The sequence below is a fragment of the Helicoverpa armigera genome, chromosome 23 (assembly GCF_030705265.1).
Source record: "Helicoverpa armigera isolate CAAS_96S chromosome 23, ASM3070526v1, whole genome shotgun sequence".
NCBI lineage: Eukaryota > Metazoa > Arthropoda > Insecta > Lepidoptera > Noctuidae > Helicoverpa > Helicoverpa armigera.
In genome coordinates this window covers 3,582,449-3,597,741 of record NC_087142.1, presented here as the reverse complement: position 1 = coordinate 3,597,741, position 15,293 = coordinate 3,582,449, and the positions used below count along the sequence as shown (strand labels likewise).

Sequence of the window (15,293 nt, the reverse complement as noted above, 5' to 3'; positions counted from 1 at the left end):
ATACGAATGAACAATTGCGATGATTAGAATGAATTGAGGGAATAATGGCCACTGACCTATATCAATAAAGTTTGTTCAATAAATGTGAATAAAAATAGCGCTGACTAACTATTCTTTTACATTGTCTCTGAATATACATACAGCTGTAATTCATATGTGTTATGTATTAGTAAGTGTTAAGATGTAGTCCTTCTGATATGGGATGCATTTTGTGTATGCAGCCACTATTTGAATTGCTATTAGATTTGCTTATCGAAATAGGTCAGCGTAAAAAAGAAACTAAAAAAAACGTAATAAAATACACATGTTTTTGAGCATAAACCAATTTCCAATGACAGACTCCAGAGCGACAAATGCCAGCAAGAAACACTACACCAACTGATACTAAACAGTAATCTACGTTTATTTAGATAATTGTAAGTATAAAAGTGCTTCATAACATAAACATTCAGATATAAAGTATCTGAAGTAATGTCCTAGACGAAGTTTGTAGTAAGTTCATATAAAGATACAATTGTGTAAATTCGAGTATTGATGCAGTACAATTGCACATTGAACTAAACAGTTTCCATACATATCGCTAGCACTAGCACTTAGCCAATCATCTAAAATACTAGTTACAGTACTTATTATATCAGAAGTTCGATAACAATATTTTGCAGCTTTCAAAAGCTTCAAAAAATATATACACATTGCGATAACATTTGCAGTCTAAGCTTGCGATATAATGCAACACCTATACACATAAAGCATTTAATATTAGCACTTATTTGTCCGTGTTTATGTACCGTTTGCTTATATTTACAATAAACAGCACTATGTGAGGAACGACACCGCTAATGCCTCCCGCTGTTAAACTAACGAGTCGTGCGTACGCGACGGTAACAATGCCGCCATTTTGTGATTTCCGCGAAATTTTGACAATTTCTATTTGTTTTTTACTGTTATGGATTGATTGGCTTGGCCTTGCAAATTACTTGTTATTTGTAAATGACGTTCAGTATTATTAATGATTTGTTTGTGTTATATTTACAGTTAAGTTAGTCTATGACGCTCAAGTTGGAGAGCTTAGTCGGGCCTGTATATGGGTATTTTGGGGATGAATTCTATGAGAAGTACGTATTCCATCATGGAGGAGGAGTCGCAGTGCTGCTTCGTGAGTCGCCAGCGGAGCCCCAGCTTGTTGTAAAGTCGACTGTTTTCCCATTCCAGCAGTTTGTTCAGAGAGTGCTGCGTCTGAAATCATAGAACATTATGATTAATTTTACAAAGCTGACGAGTTTGTTTGGAAACTCACTTCTGGACTTCTTAGAATAAATTTCAGTGTTAGACAGCCTGTTTATCGAGGAAGGCTACTTGGCTGCATATTTTTATTCAGTGTCTAGTAATCTATGAATATGTTAGCTTGTGTTGGCATATTCTTAGAATCAACACTCGTTCAAATTGATATAAAGCGTAGCTGATCGATGACATTATAAGTGTGAACAACAATCTTATATAATATGCTACATTGTAGTTCAATAAATAATATCGTTCGAATATCGTGAAGGATTGAGCAGTCTCGTATATTATGTATGCTTTGACCAAGATGATATCAGATCAAACATACATTATTTAACTGAATAAATAGCAAGAAAACTCATTTTGTACTAAATGTTCCTCGTGGTTTCACCCATTACCCAGGAAAACTTCTTCCCGCACCGGGATGAAAGTAGTCTATTGTCTCTCAGGCTCTAGACTAGACAGTTTAGAGATGAGACACAGATTTGTACCTATCTAACGCCTTTTAAAGCGGTTTATTTCCACAAGAAGGTAATGTAACTCTATTTTCAAAGCAGTATTTGTACGAGATGAGTAAATTTGCTTGTACTGAAATACAATACAGACAAATGAAGATTTATTTTAATACAAAACACGTATTTAATATAATTATCCTGTTTACAAGCAGGTAAATGCTTATTATAGTATATACGTGTAGGTACACGGAGACTAATTAAAAGTATCATTATATAAGTTAACAATACTAGTATGCTTAATGAACTGCAACTAATCAATAGAAACATAAATTATATTATAGAATCTGCACAAATTATTATGGGCAACAATATGAAATTATTCCATTTAAAAAACTTTGTTTCGTTTTGTCTCTGACAAATAGAATAAAATGTAAACTTGATAAGACATATAATGTGCATTTCTTGAAAAGATAGGTCTATCTGCTCACGTTTCTGCTTAGACTGTGTATACCATTATTAGCATAGTTCTAAACACGCAACATCAAAAATCGTTTATTCAAACTTGGCTTCAAAACAGCACTTTTTGATCGTCAGAAATTTACAAGAGACAGCCCGCCAAAAGGCCCACCCGTCGCCACTTCCTATGTGTTTTTGCTGGGAAGAAGTGGTGCAACAAACTCCCCAGCATCTCATCGTCCCCAACAGCAGAATCTAAAGTTGTGAATGTCGCAGCCAACTGGTTGAATAGCCGTACAATCAAACAGCTAGCCCTTTGACTGAACTGTTTGATTGAATGGCTATTTTAACCATTTGTCTGAGACTTAGACAAGTCATTAAAAATGTGACCAGTTAAGTGTCAAGAGGTAGTGTTGTTAAACTTAAACGATTTTGGTATTTGGTCTTTCTAAGGGGCTTTCCCGGGTGACTGGGTTACAGAGGTAAGATAGGCAGTAACACTGGTTTTCAGCTGCATCCGGTTAGACTTAAAGCCGACTCCAAAGCAGTTGGATAAAGGCTAGGCAGATGATAATTATGATATTGTCATTAAATATCATAGTTATGTACTATTAATTTTACAGGCAATTAATTCTACATATATCAAGATTGCAAGTGTTCGGTAAAATCCTACTAATATTATAAACGCGAAAGTTTGTATGTATGGATGTATGGATGTTTGTTACTCTTTCATGCAAAAACTACTGAATGGATTTTAATGAAACTTTACAATAATATAGCTTATACATCAGAATAACACATAGGCTACAATTTGTAAACATATTGTTCGAAATACTAAACCTGCGCAGACGAAGTCGCGGGCACCAGCTAGTGTGCTCATAAATCAATAAGTCGCAGCTTTCATATGACACTGCGATAGTTAATTGTACGTTCGAAGTTGAAGGTTAAGGCGACACGACGTGAGGCTGTGTGCGTGCATGTTTATTTATCGGTGTGTATGTGTGTGTGTTTGTGCGAGTCATTAGAAATAGTTTACAGTTCTATTCTATGGCTATGTCATAGACGCTCAGATTAGGTCATAGTGTGAGAAAATTTTGGAGACAGAGGCATTATAATTTGGCTCGTGTTTTTTAAACAATGGGCGCTAGATAGCATTTGGATTATAGAGCCACTGAGCCAGCTATGCCGTTGCCTAAAATAAGAGCTGGAATCTGACAGCTATCATCAGCAATCATTAATCAGATTTGTGAAATTGAAACCTTACAAAGTTATAAACGCGAAAGCAACTGTTTCTGTCTGGCTTTCACGACAGCACTAGATACTAAATTGATATAAATAAAATTTTGTTCATAAAGGACCATGAGACAAATTGGGCTCATTGTCCAACAGAGTTATAGCATATGCCGTTGTGAAGGTTTTTGTTTGTACTAAAATTGTTACTATGGGCACTACCTTCAATTCCATGGCAAAAAAAAGATATGCACCTAAATAGGTTTTGTAGAAAAAGACAATTATTAAGAGTCGTAGTGCGCTTGGTTATACATGACATAAAACCTAATTCGCAGGATTTGATTATGCTAGGATTATGGGACCACCTTCATCACCAGGCCAGGATCTGATGATGGAAACCCTGAGAAATCGAGGGCAACTTTTGAAAATTGTAGGCATGCATAGGTTAAAAACTTGACAATGAGGTGTACGTCTGATAACACTATGCAACAGTGAAGGTTTGGAGCTGACCTGATGATGGAGACCGGAGAAGGTCGAGGGAACTCGACAACTGAATATGTAAACTACCTCGTGTTTGGGCTTATATTATTTGTATTGATGAGAACTTTTCACAAATGCGGATAGTGACAACTATGCTTGTCACTGAAAAAATAAAACCGACTCCCAAAAACACTGAAAAGCAAAAAAAACTATTCATAGGTGCATCGGCATAGAAGTCGACTATGTACAACTGAGGAACCTGAATAGACAAAGAGCAGCATTTATTACATTGGAAGCAAATCAGCTGGAAGACTTCCCTCGGCTAACAATAAACGAGATTTTCATGATATCGCTTGGGTCATATCAAATCGAACTTGCTAAATCATATTGCAGCGAACATTTACGCAATGGTTTATATACGATAGAAGTATGTCGTGAAAATGAATTAAATTATTTAGCAGCATGCAATATCCATCGCCAACATGTGTGACTATTAAGAGGAAGAATAGGTACAGTCAAGAGATGTTCGTGCACGTACATATTACGTATACATTCTGGTTAACAGAAACGAAATGTGTCGAGATGCCATCGCTCAGTATTACTGCTCGTGTCTAACAGGTAGACGCACAGTAGGAAGTTGTGCTCATATCATTTCCATAATATGGTATCTATGGTTAGGCAGGCACACACAATTTAATCCACCGGCAGGATATTTAGACGACATTATTATTGGTATTGATTGAAATGTTAACAAAAATAATTTTAACTGTTAGCAGCTGTTTCATTTTTTATGTATACATTAAACCTGGAATTAAAACTAGTTAATGGTGTTCAATAACAAAACCTACAATGCCATAACAGCACTACTTTTTGCAGAATATTAGTTTATTTATGGTCGGAGAAAAATATTTATAGCAAAATAACCCCATGGATTCTTCGCAAAAATGAGTTTAAATCTTTATATTTAGTGCTTTACAAGTATATTCATAATGGTCTCATCTCTGTTGGTGGGTGAGCCCAGGCTTCATACATTTTTGCCCATGGTCCTTTAAACAAAATCTTAGTCTCAAAAAACAAGGACAAAGGCCACTTTTTATACGACTGCTCGAAATAGTCTCCTCGGGAAACGAGTACAACCACATGGCAACAACTAATTAGCCATAGTTCGAAAAAGGAATTGTTTTCACCTCTGCTTCAAGGAGTTTATGTCTATGTTTAAGCTACCAAAAAGTCCAACATACCCGTTTACTTAGACATATAACTGGCCAGAGAGAGCATCCTAGAGTGCAGCAGCAGCACACGCAGCCGCAGAACAGCCACTTGACGTTCACTGGCAAGGTCTTCTTCAGCACACTGTTGATGCGAGCCACCGTTGCTTGGTACTCTTCAGGAGCAACCCGGGACTGCAGGCCCGATGGGAACTCCCCATTGAAACGGTTGCTCAAACCGAAACTGAAATGTTTAAAAAGTTGTGTTTATAAATTATACTTTTAGTTGGTTGCGGGAAATTATTCTCTTGGGATGTGGATGTAACTGTGTGGCGTACCTAGCATGTATTAGGATTAAGATTTGATATCTAGAATGGCAAAGTTTTTCAGATTTGAATTTTAAAGCTGCACAACAATTTAAATTACTATCATATTTAACTGTAATTTCATTATTGATAGAAAGCAGTTGATACTACTTTGACTTTTAGTACCTCAAGATAACATAATTAATTAAACGGCTGCTAAAAAACTTAATAACATAATGGATTGGGCATAATCACTCATAATCTTAATTGCTTATTGTTTTAATTAACAACCAAAATAGTTTTAGTGTCAACATTAGTGTACCTATTGTAAAATTCACAAAATAATAAAAACAAACTATTATTTGCCCGATTGAATCTCACTCATGTATGAGTCATGAAATATCTTTATGATATGTGTTGATACAGGCCATATTAGATTAAATGCACTGATAATTCAGCTGCAATAGCTGAGTGACCAGTACCAACAATGTATCAATAGTATAAATTAGTTTCTTTAAATTGCAGCTTTCTAATATCCTTTAATATTCTGTGAATATTTCAAATGTGTACCGTTATCAATATGAATAATATCATGTTTGTTGTATGGAAGCCATCAAAAATATTTATTTAATTCTAGTTTTCAGTATTTGTTATTATAGCAGCAACAAAAAAGTACACTTTTTTGAAATTTCGACATTCTTACTATCATGGTTCATAAGGTACCTACAGCTTGATAACAGACTGACCACAAAGGCTTAGTAATAGAGTCCTGTATTACCCACTGGGCATGGAACCCTAAAGAGAGTTTTGACAAGTTAAAGTAGCATGCTGCCTTGTATGATAATGATAGTTTTAACATTATTAACAAATAAGGGTATTTATACATTTGTGTATGTGTACACAACCTTACAAACAGATAAATGACAATAACAAATAGTATTAATTGCAAAGACGTAAAACATTTATACACAAGTCATAATTATAATTATTAATTAATATAATACCTACTATATTGTGCGCTGTATATACTAGGTATTACTATTCATAGTTGTATTATGTAAAACAAATGCTAACCACAAACAAATGTTACTTTTAGTTTTTAATTCATTATTTAGTTTGTAGGTTTTTTATTGTTTTTTAAATGAGGTTCTTATGTACTTGATGTATGTTATCTTTTGGCATTTTCTCACACAGCAGTGGTTAATTGATATTTTAATCAACTTATCTTTCATTGAAAGATATTTAGACCATCATGATTCTACATGATATAGTCCATATTTCAACCTTTTTGAACCATTATCCCAGACAAAAAAATTGTTCCCTGTTAATTAGGTCATATCACCATCGCCATAGTATGTACTTTACGATAATTCTATGTATTGGCAAAAAACACAGTTTCCAAGAACAAAGTAGTATTTGAAATAAAATATCTTTAGAACGACGCAGACGAGGAAAATTGTGTAACAACCTACATGAATAAATTTATACAGTGTTATGATAAGGTATTCTGAATGCATATTAAGCAAACACATAAATAATGGATGTTTCATCTCATATACATTTAAAGTTAACACAAGGAACAGAACTCCTTTGTTATCTTTGTAAGTCTACAGTGTGAACATGCCTTTAGGCTAACAAAAACAATCACAAACAATGTTGACTGAGAACTTCATGTACTGGTTTTCTTTATCTGTGTACATAAAGCTCTTTGTCCTGGCTGAGTAACTGACTCATCTGTGCCCATGTCTTGCGCTCAAAGAATATGAAACATAATTTGAATTATTTCTTACATAATATCAACTCTTCTAAGTTAATATCTTTATTTGTAAGTTAGAAACCTTGTTTTATCAACTATTGTATATCCTGTTAAATGTGTATTACTATGTCCAACTTCAATGTATCAGGATGATTGGCAATAAAGAGAAATTACACCACTAGACAAGACATTTTCAACTGCAAAAAACTGGGTCATGGTTTTTTTCCAGTCTTATAATTTGTGTTTAATTACCTTGTTTGTACTTCGCATAACTACTGTAGCTGTTTATGAGTTTTCCCTTCACAAATACTACCATAGACTGTAAGACATTCGAAATGCTAATGTTTTTTGAAGCTGAATCATAACAAAATATGTTTACTTACAAAAAAATACATTACAATGGAATTGAATCAGTAACACAACAGTAAACAAGATTATAAATAATGTAACAAGTAAATTAAACGTATAACACCATGAAATTTGGCGCTTGGTCAATATTATGCATAAAGAAATAGTCCTTCAATGCCACAGGTCGAGTGACAAAGAGTCGAGAATAACTTTCCAGCCCGCGGCCCACAGACCTGGCAGCCCCTAGATATTGAGTCACGGAGGAAGTACGGAGCCAACAGCTGATGTTATTAAACAGATATCTCAAGTAAAAGCTTACACTGTCATGTTCCCAGCCCCTCGAACCACGATCGGATCAGGCACTAGCGTCACATGTGTCTCCTCTATATTCTCCTCGAGTTCCGTCTCGTCAGGATATATTGCATCAAAATCTGCCATTGTACTTAACACTAACTAAAAAATCAAGTCCGTATATTATAAACACATAACAAAGCACAGTGTTTGATGGATTTTACACATTCATGAAAAAAGGAATACAGAAAGTCAAAAGTGACGTTTCCTTTCATAAACAGAAATGCTAAATGTTGCCATAAATATTTTACTTCGCTGCTGTTCAAACAAAAATCTTGTGCTTGTTATTTTGTTATTGTATCCGTATTATTTTCTAATTATGGCTTTTGTTACCTATTTTTATGATTCATTTGGAAGTTGAAAAATTTTTCTTCTACTTCTAAGTGCGTAGTTATAGTACAATGGGGCTAGATGGCGCTGAGTACTTGTTTGTGGATCGTGGTAATGGAGTTTATTCATGGAGAACAAAACTCCGTTTTCCGTGGTTTGGAATAAGAAAGGCGCCCTTTGGTAGGAAGAAGTTCCAGAGGTGGATCTTTCACTGTGGTCATGCCCGTAATCCTAACTTACTTGTGACGTCATACTTATTTCTTCTTTGTAGGTGCTCCACTGAGTACCTATACATCCACTTATGAGCTCTCCCTATACATTCCTTATAGTACCTACACCCCCTATAAACTCCCTTAGTTATAAACTGTGGAACATATGGATAGGAGAATATAGGAGAGTAAATAGGGAGAGTAGGTACATAAATAGTAGGTAGTATATAAAAGTTAAGCACTTATTTATAAATGCCCTTATTTAGTTCTCCTATAGTTAGGTATACCACTCCCTTAAGTTGATTAAGTTCTGCCTCCCTGATGTACTTACTATATAATCCCTTTCACTTGGAACCACTTAGAACTTCTTTATTTTTTTTCTGCACCCCACATCTAAAGTAACCAACTTTTTAAGGGCTGGAACCTTTTTTTCCACCTACAACAACCTTTTTACCACATTTTTATAGTACAGGCTGCCTTTCATCGGAGGCTGGAAGTAATTCTCTCGACACGCGGGTGAAACCTCTAAAATCATCAACGTAAAACAATACTTTTCAATTTGCTACATTTATCTAATTTTGTTTTATTTTGAAAAGTTGCTTAGGTAAGTTGGGTATTACCTACCTATTCTTATTTTTATCGATCACATAAAGTTAGGTAGGTACCTACATATCCTATGCTGTCCTTAAAACCAATTTTATTATTATTAATATCTAAAATGATTTCATAAAAGGTGAAGGTGTAGGCAGTAGACAATAAACTAGAATATTTTAGTCCAACATTGCAATCAGAACGAGTTCATAATGAAGGTTTTAGTTTAGGCACACATCGATTGTCCGTACAAGGCACGACCATTATGAATTATCTCACGACTCGGTTGTGTGACCACTATCACACATGTATGCACTTTGATAACGTGCAGCTGTGACCCAAAAACTGACATCTTGTTGCACCGCCTCCTTACACTCCGAACTTACGAAACCACGACAAAAGGAGAAGGCATCTTCTCATTAATCAAATCCAATTATTTTTTATACGATTTTTAAGTGAAGGACTCCGAATATTTTGGGGTGTAATTAAAATGGATAAGTAGGCATTTTAACAAGTATTCCAATTATACCTTTTCGTGTTTTGATCAAGAGGAATCTGAAGCCCACCCAACTCGACATTCCCTTTATTAATTGCATTGAATTTATTTCTGTGATATACATCCTTCGTAGTACTTAATACGTGAAGAATATTCAGCCTGCAAATTCTGCCAGTTCTATAGGTACTGCAACTGACGAATGTATCTGCACAAGGTTCTTGTATTATCGACATCTAATAGTTACCTCATGCCTTTACTGCATTTCTTCTACAAGCAATTTTTCACCTCAGTAAGTAAGAAGCTCATTTAGAAAACACAATACATTCAATTATTGTTTATTATATGTATTGAAAAAATAAAGCATATTGGATCTTCTAAATAGTTTCAGTCATCCGAGGCACTTTATTAGTTTCAAATAATAGATATTAATTCAACCGGTATGGTAAAGGGTATAGGGCCGGCCGTGACAGATCAAACGTTTTTCTGGGCGGGTGCAACTGCACATGCGTATAAAAGCGACGCGTGCGCACCCCTCAGCGTCACAGCGAGTCAGAGCGCCCACCGAAGGTACTCACGCAACATGAAGGTATGGGACCCATTCTGTGTTAATACTTAACAAAGAACATAACAATTTTAATTTATTAAGGTAGGTACCTTTTCTTTGTTGAAGAAAGAAAACATAGTTGGGAAAGGCTAGTCATTTTGATAGGGGCAGATGATAATTATGATTCTTTCCTGAAGTCACAAGAATTGTAAACGTGGAAAGATCTCTCATGAACAAAATATACGCCATAGACAGTTAGCTACAAACCTGAAAATATTTACCTGAAAATCCACGTAGGACGGAATGTTTGTGAAAATCATTGTAATCGGTTCAAAAATGTCAACTATTAATCTAAATATTCCATGTATAAAGCCGAAAGTCCAAAGAACGAAGTTAAAACCATCCAACCATAGCAAAACCATATAAAAGAATAAATAAAAAAGTGAATATTCTGTTTTCTCTTATCCAGGTCATAATCGTAGCAACTATCCTGGCGGTGTGCAGAGGAGCGGCTGGAGGGTTGCTGCCGGTGGCTGCGCCCTACGGTTACGGCCGGCCCCTAGGCCTCCCCGCGCCGCTCGCAGTCGCTCGCCCTGCGTACGCGAGTCCTTACGCCGCGCAACTTGTAGGCCATGCTGTAGCTAAAGTGGCGCCTGTGGAGGATTACGATCCCAACCCACAATACTCCTACGCTTATGACATTCAGGATGCTCTTACCGGTGAGTAGGATAGGGAAGGATGCATTTAAATATTTTTTTTTAGTTTTTTCTCCTTCAAGTTTTTGCTTGTGTATTGCCCATGCATAATTGTTATCCTAAATCTAAGCTTTCTAACATTAGCTATCATCAGTAAAAGTGTCACAGTCAGTTACGCCATTTTAAAGATTATCCGTAACAACAAGCAGATGCAGGGCGTTTATACCGCCTTTTATCATGTGTGTTCATAAAAATAACTCATCATCATCGTCCTGGCCCATTCTTCCTAATTCTATATGGGGTCGGCACGGTATATTCAGAAAAACAACTGCATGTTTTTGTTTCAGGTGACTCAAAGAACCAGCAGGAATCCCGTTCAGGCGACGTAGTCCAGGGCTCATACTCTCTAGTGGAGCCTGATGGCACCAGGCGTACCGTGGAGTACACTGCTGACCCCCACAACGGGTTCAACGCTGTAGTGCACAAGGAGCCCCTCGGAGCCCCCGTCGTGAAGGCGGTGGCAGCCCCCCACGCATACTACCACTAGTCCCAGATACAATATTTCTTGGTTGGACGGATCCAGGTTATGTTAAGAGAAACATCAGATGCCAGTCCAGAGTTCATCAATGATAATATCTCTAGCTAGACTGTTGAAAGGAAGATTTTTTCTAAAACCCATTTTAGGGGTAACGTCAATAATTTTAGATAAATCAAGTTTTCTCAGCCGTTTCAAAGGCTCATTTCTGCTGCATTGGCAAATCAAATTGTAAGCCAGTCTCGAATAACACTTGCTACGAGAACTTACTTATAACTGGAGGAGATCATACTAAAATGTTTTGTTCATTGTGACATATACCTGGCCATGTATCAGTTGATAAACATCTGAATCAATCACGTGTGGCAGCAGGATCTATTGCAAGTATTACGACTAACCTAGATCCGTCTAAACCAGCCCGAGACCGTCCAAGTGACCTGAACCGTATTACGTTAATGTTGTATTTAAGCTTATTGTAAAGTATTGTTAATTGAAGTGTTAAAGCTGAGGTAATAAATAAGAGGAATCGATAATTTGTTTTACTCTATGGTCTGATGAGGATGAAATAAGGTTTTATGCGACAAATGTGGCCACATTATGATTCTTTATGGCCAGTGCTTATTGTAAGTGAACCAGTTATGTGCGTAAAATAATGGCATAGTGAATGTGTGTCAGCCGCGCCCGGCTATTATGTGCGCGGGCGCAGCTCTGTAGTACAGTGCGACGACATGCGACACTTAGCTGTTTCCCAATCTAGACCGGGGCCTAGCAAAAATTAGTTGTGACCTGCTCTATTTAGACTGGTTCTAATAAATGTCAAACTTAAAACAGGTTCCCGCCTTAGTATCAATTATCAAGGTTCGCACTTACTTGCGACCTTTCTTTTATTACGATTCGCACTTTATTATATTTATTGCGCATATAAAAAGGAACCTCTCGTATATAAAGTAGGTGTGCTCAAGAAATCTAGCGCAATGTCAGATGCAGTTAAGTAATTTGGTTCATTGCGGATGCCTGCACTTAGATATAGGGGAGATGTTCCTAAAACGGGTACCCTTCCTAAAACGGGTAGGCTTTGCCATTCGTATATTATAGGTCTTAGTGTGAACCTGTTAGTGTAGAGCGGTGCACTACCACCCCGCCGATCACGGTCAGTTGGCTCGCGCGCCTAGAACGAGCGTTTTCGAGATTAGATGTAAAAAAAGTTTTTTGCAGAGTTTATTAAAAAAAATCGGATTATACTAGTGCTGACTACTCAAATATGGTGCAAGATACGGTTTTCGCAGTTTTGTATTATCATTTTGCATGTTATATGCTTATTAATTGTGAATACTTAGTGGTCTCCTTGTTTACTATTTTAAGGTTAAGGTAGTTGAAATTTAAAACGTGCTTTTGGGCAAAACGGGTAGGGGCATAACGGGTGACTACCCGATTTGAAATAAGGGGGCACTTCCTCAATTGATCCCACAGAAAGCTAATCGAAGACAAATGAAGCCACAGAGAGCTGAAGAAGTACAGGAACAGCGTGAAAAAGAAATTAAAATATGTTTTCTCTGATTTTTAACAAAATTATCTGCTGGTAGGATTATAATTTCAAATGTAACTTTAATAAAGTAAAAATGTGATCTAGACTGATCAAAATAAGAAAACTGTTTAACAGAATTAAGGAGACTAATTAACGATAAAGATTTCCTGGATAACAGGAGGCTAAGATAAGTTTTCTAATTCTTTTATCACATATATTCATTCATTACCTGCTTTGCCCAAAGGCGCTACCCGTTTTAGGACCCCCCCGAGGGCAAAGCGGGTATTTCGAAGGGGTTTATTTTTTGTTTTTTTTTTTCTGAATTTTGAAGAAGATTACTAAGACTATCTTATGTTTTCCAAAGTTTATTATATAAACAACCCTATGAGTACAAATACAAGTCGCATGTAATGTTCTTGGTTATTTTATTTAACATCTTCCCTTAGCTTACCCGTTTTGGGAACATCTCCCCTACAAGCGTAGATAAGTTAATTGGTTACATGTAACATACAATTAAGTTAATTAAGAAGACTTTTTTTTGGTATTTATGGCACAGGATGATGGTGTGCGTCATGAGCGTTTCTGAATAACTTTTAAGGTTTTTATTTTATTTCTTAAAGTGATACCTTTATTCTAAAACCGAAATACATTAATCCCTTTGTGGTTTAGTTCTAATTAATACAAAAACGACTTGTTTTTGCCAAACACTAATTTTATTCTTGCCATTTTTTATGTATCGAAATATTTTCATTATCTCTTATATATAAAATTGAATTGCTGTTCGCAAATCTGGCTAAAACTCCAACAGTTTCTACCCCAAACGGCCCAATGTTATAGTTTACCACGAAAGTACCTGCGCCGTTTGAGGTTTTCTGCATTTCTCGATGTTTGGCGTCGGAAGTGCCAGAAGTCATAGAGTCGACTCCCTGCAGCCAGAAGGTGTACTCGCTCTGCAGAAGAACAAATCAAAGCGGCTCATCCCACTGTCTCTGGGACTGGGAGGATGGGTTGACGAGGGGATCGGTATTCGGGCAGGTGACTTTCCAAGCCTCTATAGCCTTAGTCAGACAGGGTACTTCGCAATTGTTTTCAAAATTAACTTAAAATTGTAATAAAAAATAAAAAGTATTATTAAATAAAAGAATATTCGTGGTCTGCTCATAAAGTAACTTCCACGTGAATGCCCTTGTTTCAATGCGTTACCGCGTTGTGCAATTTCGTCGCTCGCAGACACCACGTGCAACACAGTCTCGGCTTTGTTTGGGCATTAATTGTAAAAAATAATTATTACTTTATATTATAGTTAACATCATCTAAGCATACTTGCTTAAATGCAAGTTTAGATAAAATCCGCGCAGTTTATAAATCCCCTCCAACGATAGTTAAGTACTACTATTTACCTACCCGTTTGTATTACTGTGATGATAAAATAATATTAGTACAAAACTATAGTCTAAAACAAAACTATTAGTGCAAACCGATTTTAATTACTTCAGACTCGGTATCTCGGGATCTAAGTTATGATTGCAATCAGTTTATTTTATAAACTATTTAGGTCCAGCACTAGGTAACTAGGCAGGTATCCAGCCGGATAGATGATCATAGCGTAACTACGCTAACGCTACTGCTACATATTACCTAAATCATGAGAGCCAAGGCATAAGACCAGACCAGACCATAGATACCGTCGCCGAAATAAGGAGTAAACGCGTACCTGGTTTTAAATAAAGTAGAATGACTGTTTGACCATGATAACCGATAAAAATTAAAATGACAATATAAACTCATGCCCGGAACTGCAGTTTCAATGCCTTAGTCCTGTCGTGAATAAGTATGCACGAAGTAGAGTACCTATATTATAGCTAATAATGTTTTACGTTTGTCTTTATGTTTGTCATGCCTTGTCTTTAGTTTGGTATAACTCCTGAAATGCTACATCAATTTAGATAAAAGTTGGTATGCTTGGGACTGTTGGCTGATTAGGGACATTGCCCTCTACAAATGTGAACCCCCACAACTTCAGCAATTTTCAGTATTGCGAGCAGAATCGGAAAAAACGGCTAGTTAATAAAGTTAATATAATACAATATCGTATTAATTGAATTGCGTCATATTACGCCCTTGTGAGGAATATGAATAAGACCTAAAAGTATTTGAAATTTCCTTTGTTGTAATGTAATATTATCCTGAAAACATAAATAGTTTTTCTAGTTAGCACATTACCTAATCTATGGTTAAATCTAGCAAGACATGAAATCAAATAGGTTAGTTGCGAAAACAAATGAAGTATGTATTGTTTGTGGTATAAGACTGGCCGTGTCTAGTCTACCACTTCCCGCTGGTTAGAAACTATATTATAAAATAATAAATACTATAGATCAGATCTATAAATATTTATATTTATATAAACAGTTGACAAAGCTAAACCTAGTGAAAGTAAGGTCTCACGGTGAGTTGGTATTTGTAGATATTTAGATAGGTGGGTACAAGTTGCCTAG

General features: G+C 36.2%; 2 protein-coding genes across 2 annotated transcripts; one reads left to right on the top strand and one right to left on the bottom strand.

Moving 5' to 3' along the window:
• Positions 1-930: 930 nt before the first annotated feature.
• Positions 931-8,101, bottom strand: LOC110376830 (cysteine-rich hydrophobic domain-containing protein 2). Its single transcript, XM_021335440.3, has 3 exons — positions 7,839-8,101; positions 5,144-5,354; positions 931-1,236 (listed from the first exon to the last, which is right to left on the bottom strand). Exons 1-3 carry the CDS (start codon positions 7,955-7,957, stop codon positions 1,069-1,071), a joined length of 498 nt encoding a protein of 165 aa, XP_021191115.1. The 5' UTR covers positions 7,958-8,101; the 3' UTR covers positions 931-1,068.
• A 1,843-nt stretch (positions 8,102-9,944) lies between these two features.
• LOC110376835 (larval cuticle protein A2B) lies at positions 9,945-11,803 on the top strand. Its single transcript, XM_021335445.3, has 3 exons — positions 9,945-10,082; positions 10,510-10,759; positions 11,083-11,803. Exons 1-3 carry the CDS (start codon positions 10,077-10,079, stop codon positions 11,280-11,282), a joined length of 456 nt encoding a protein of 151 aa, XP_021191120.3. The 5' UTR covers positions 9,945-10,076; the 3' UTR covers positions 11,283-11,803.
• The last annotated feature ends 3,490 nt before the right edge of the window (positions 11,804-15,293 follow it).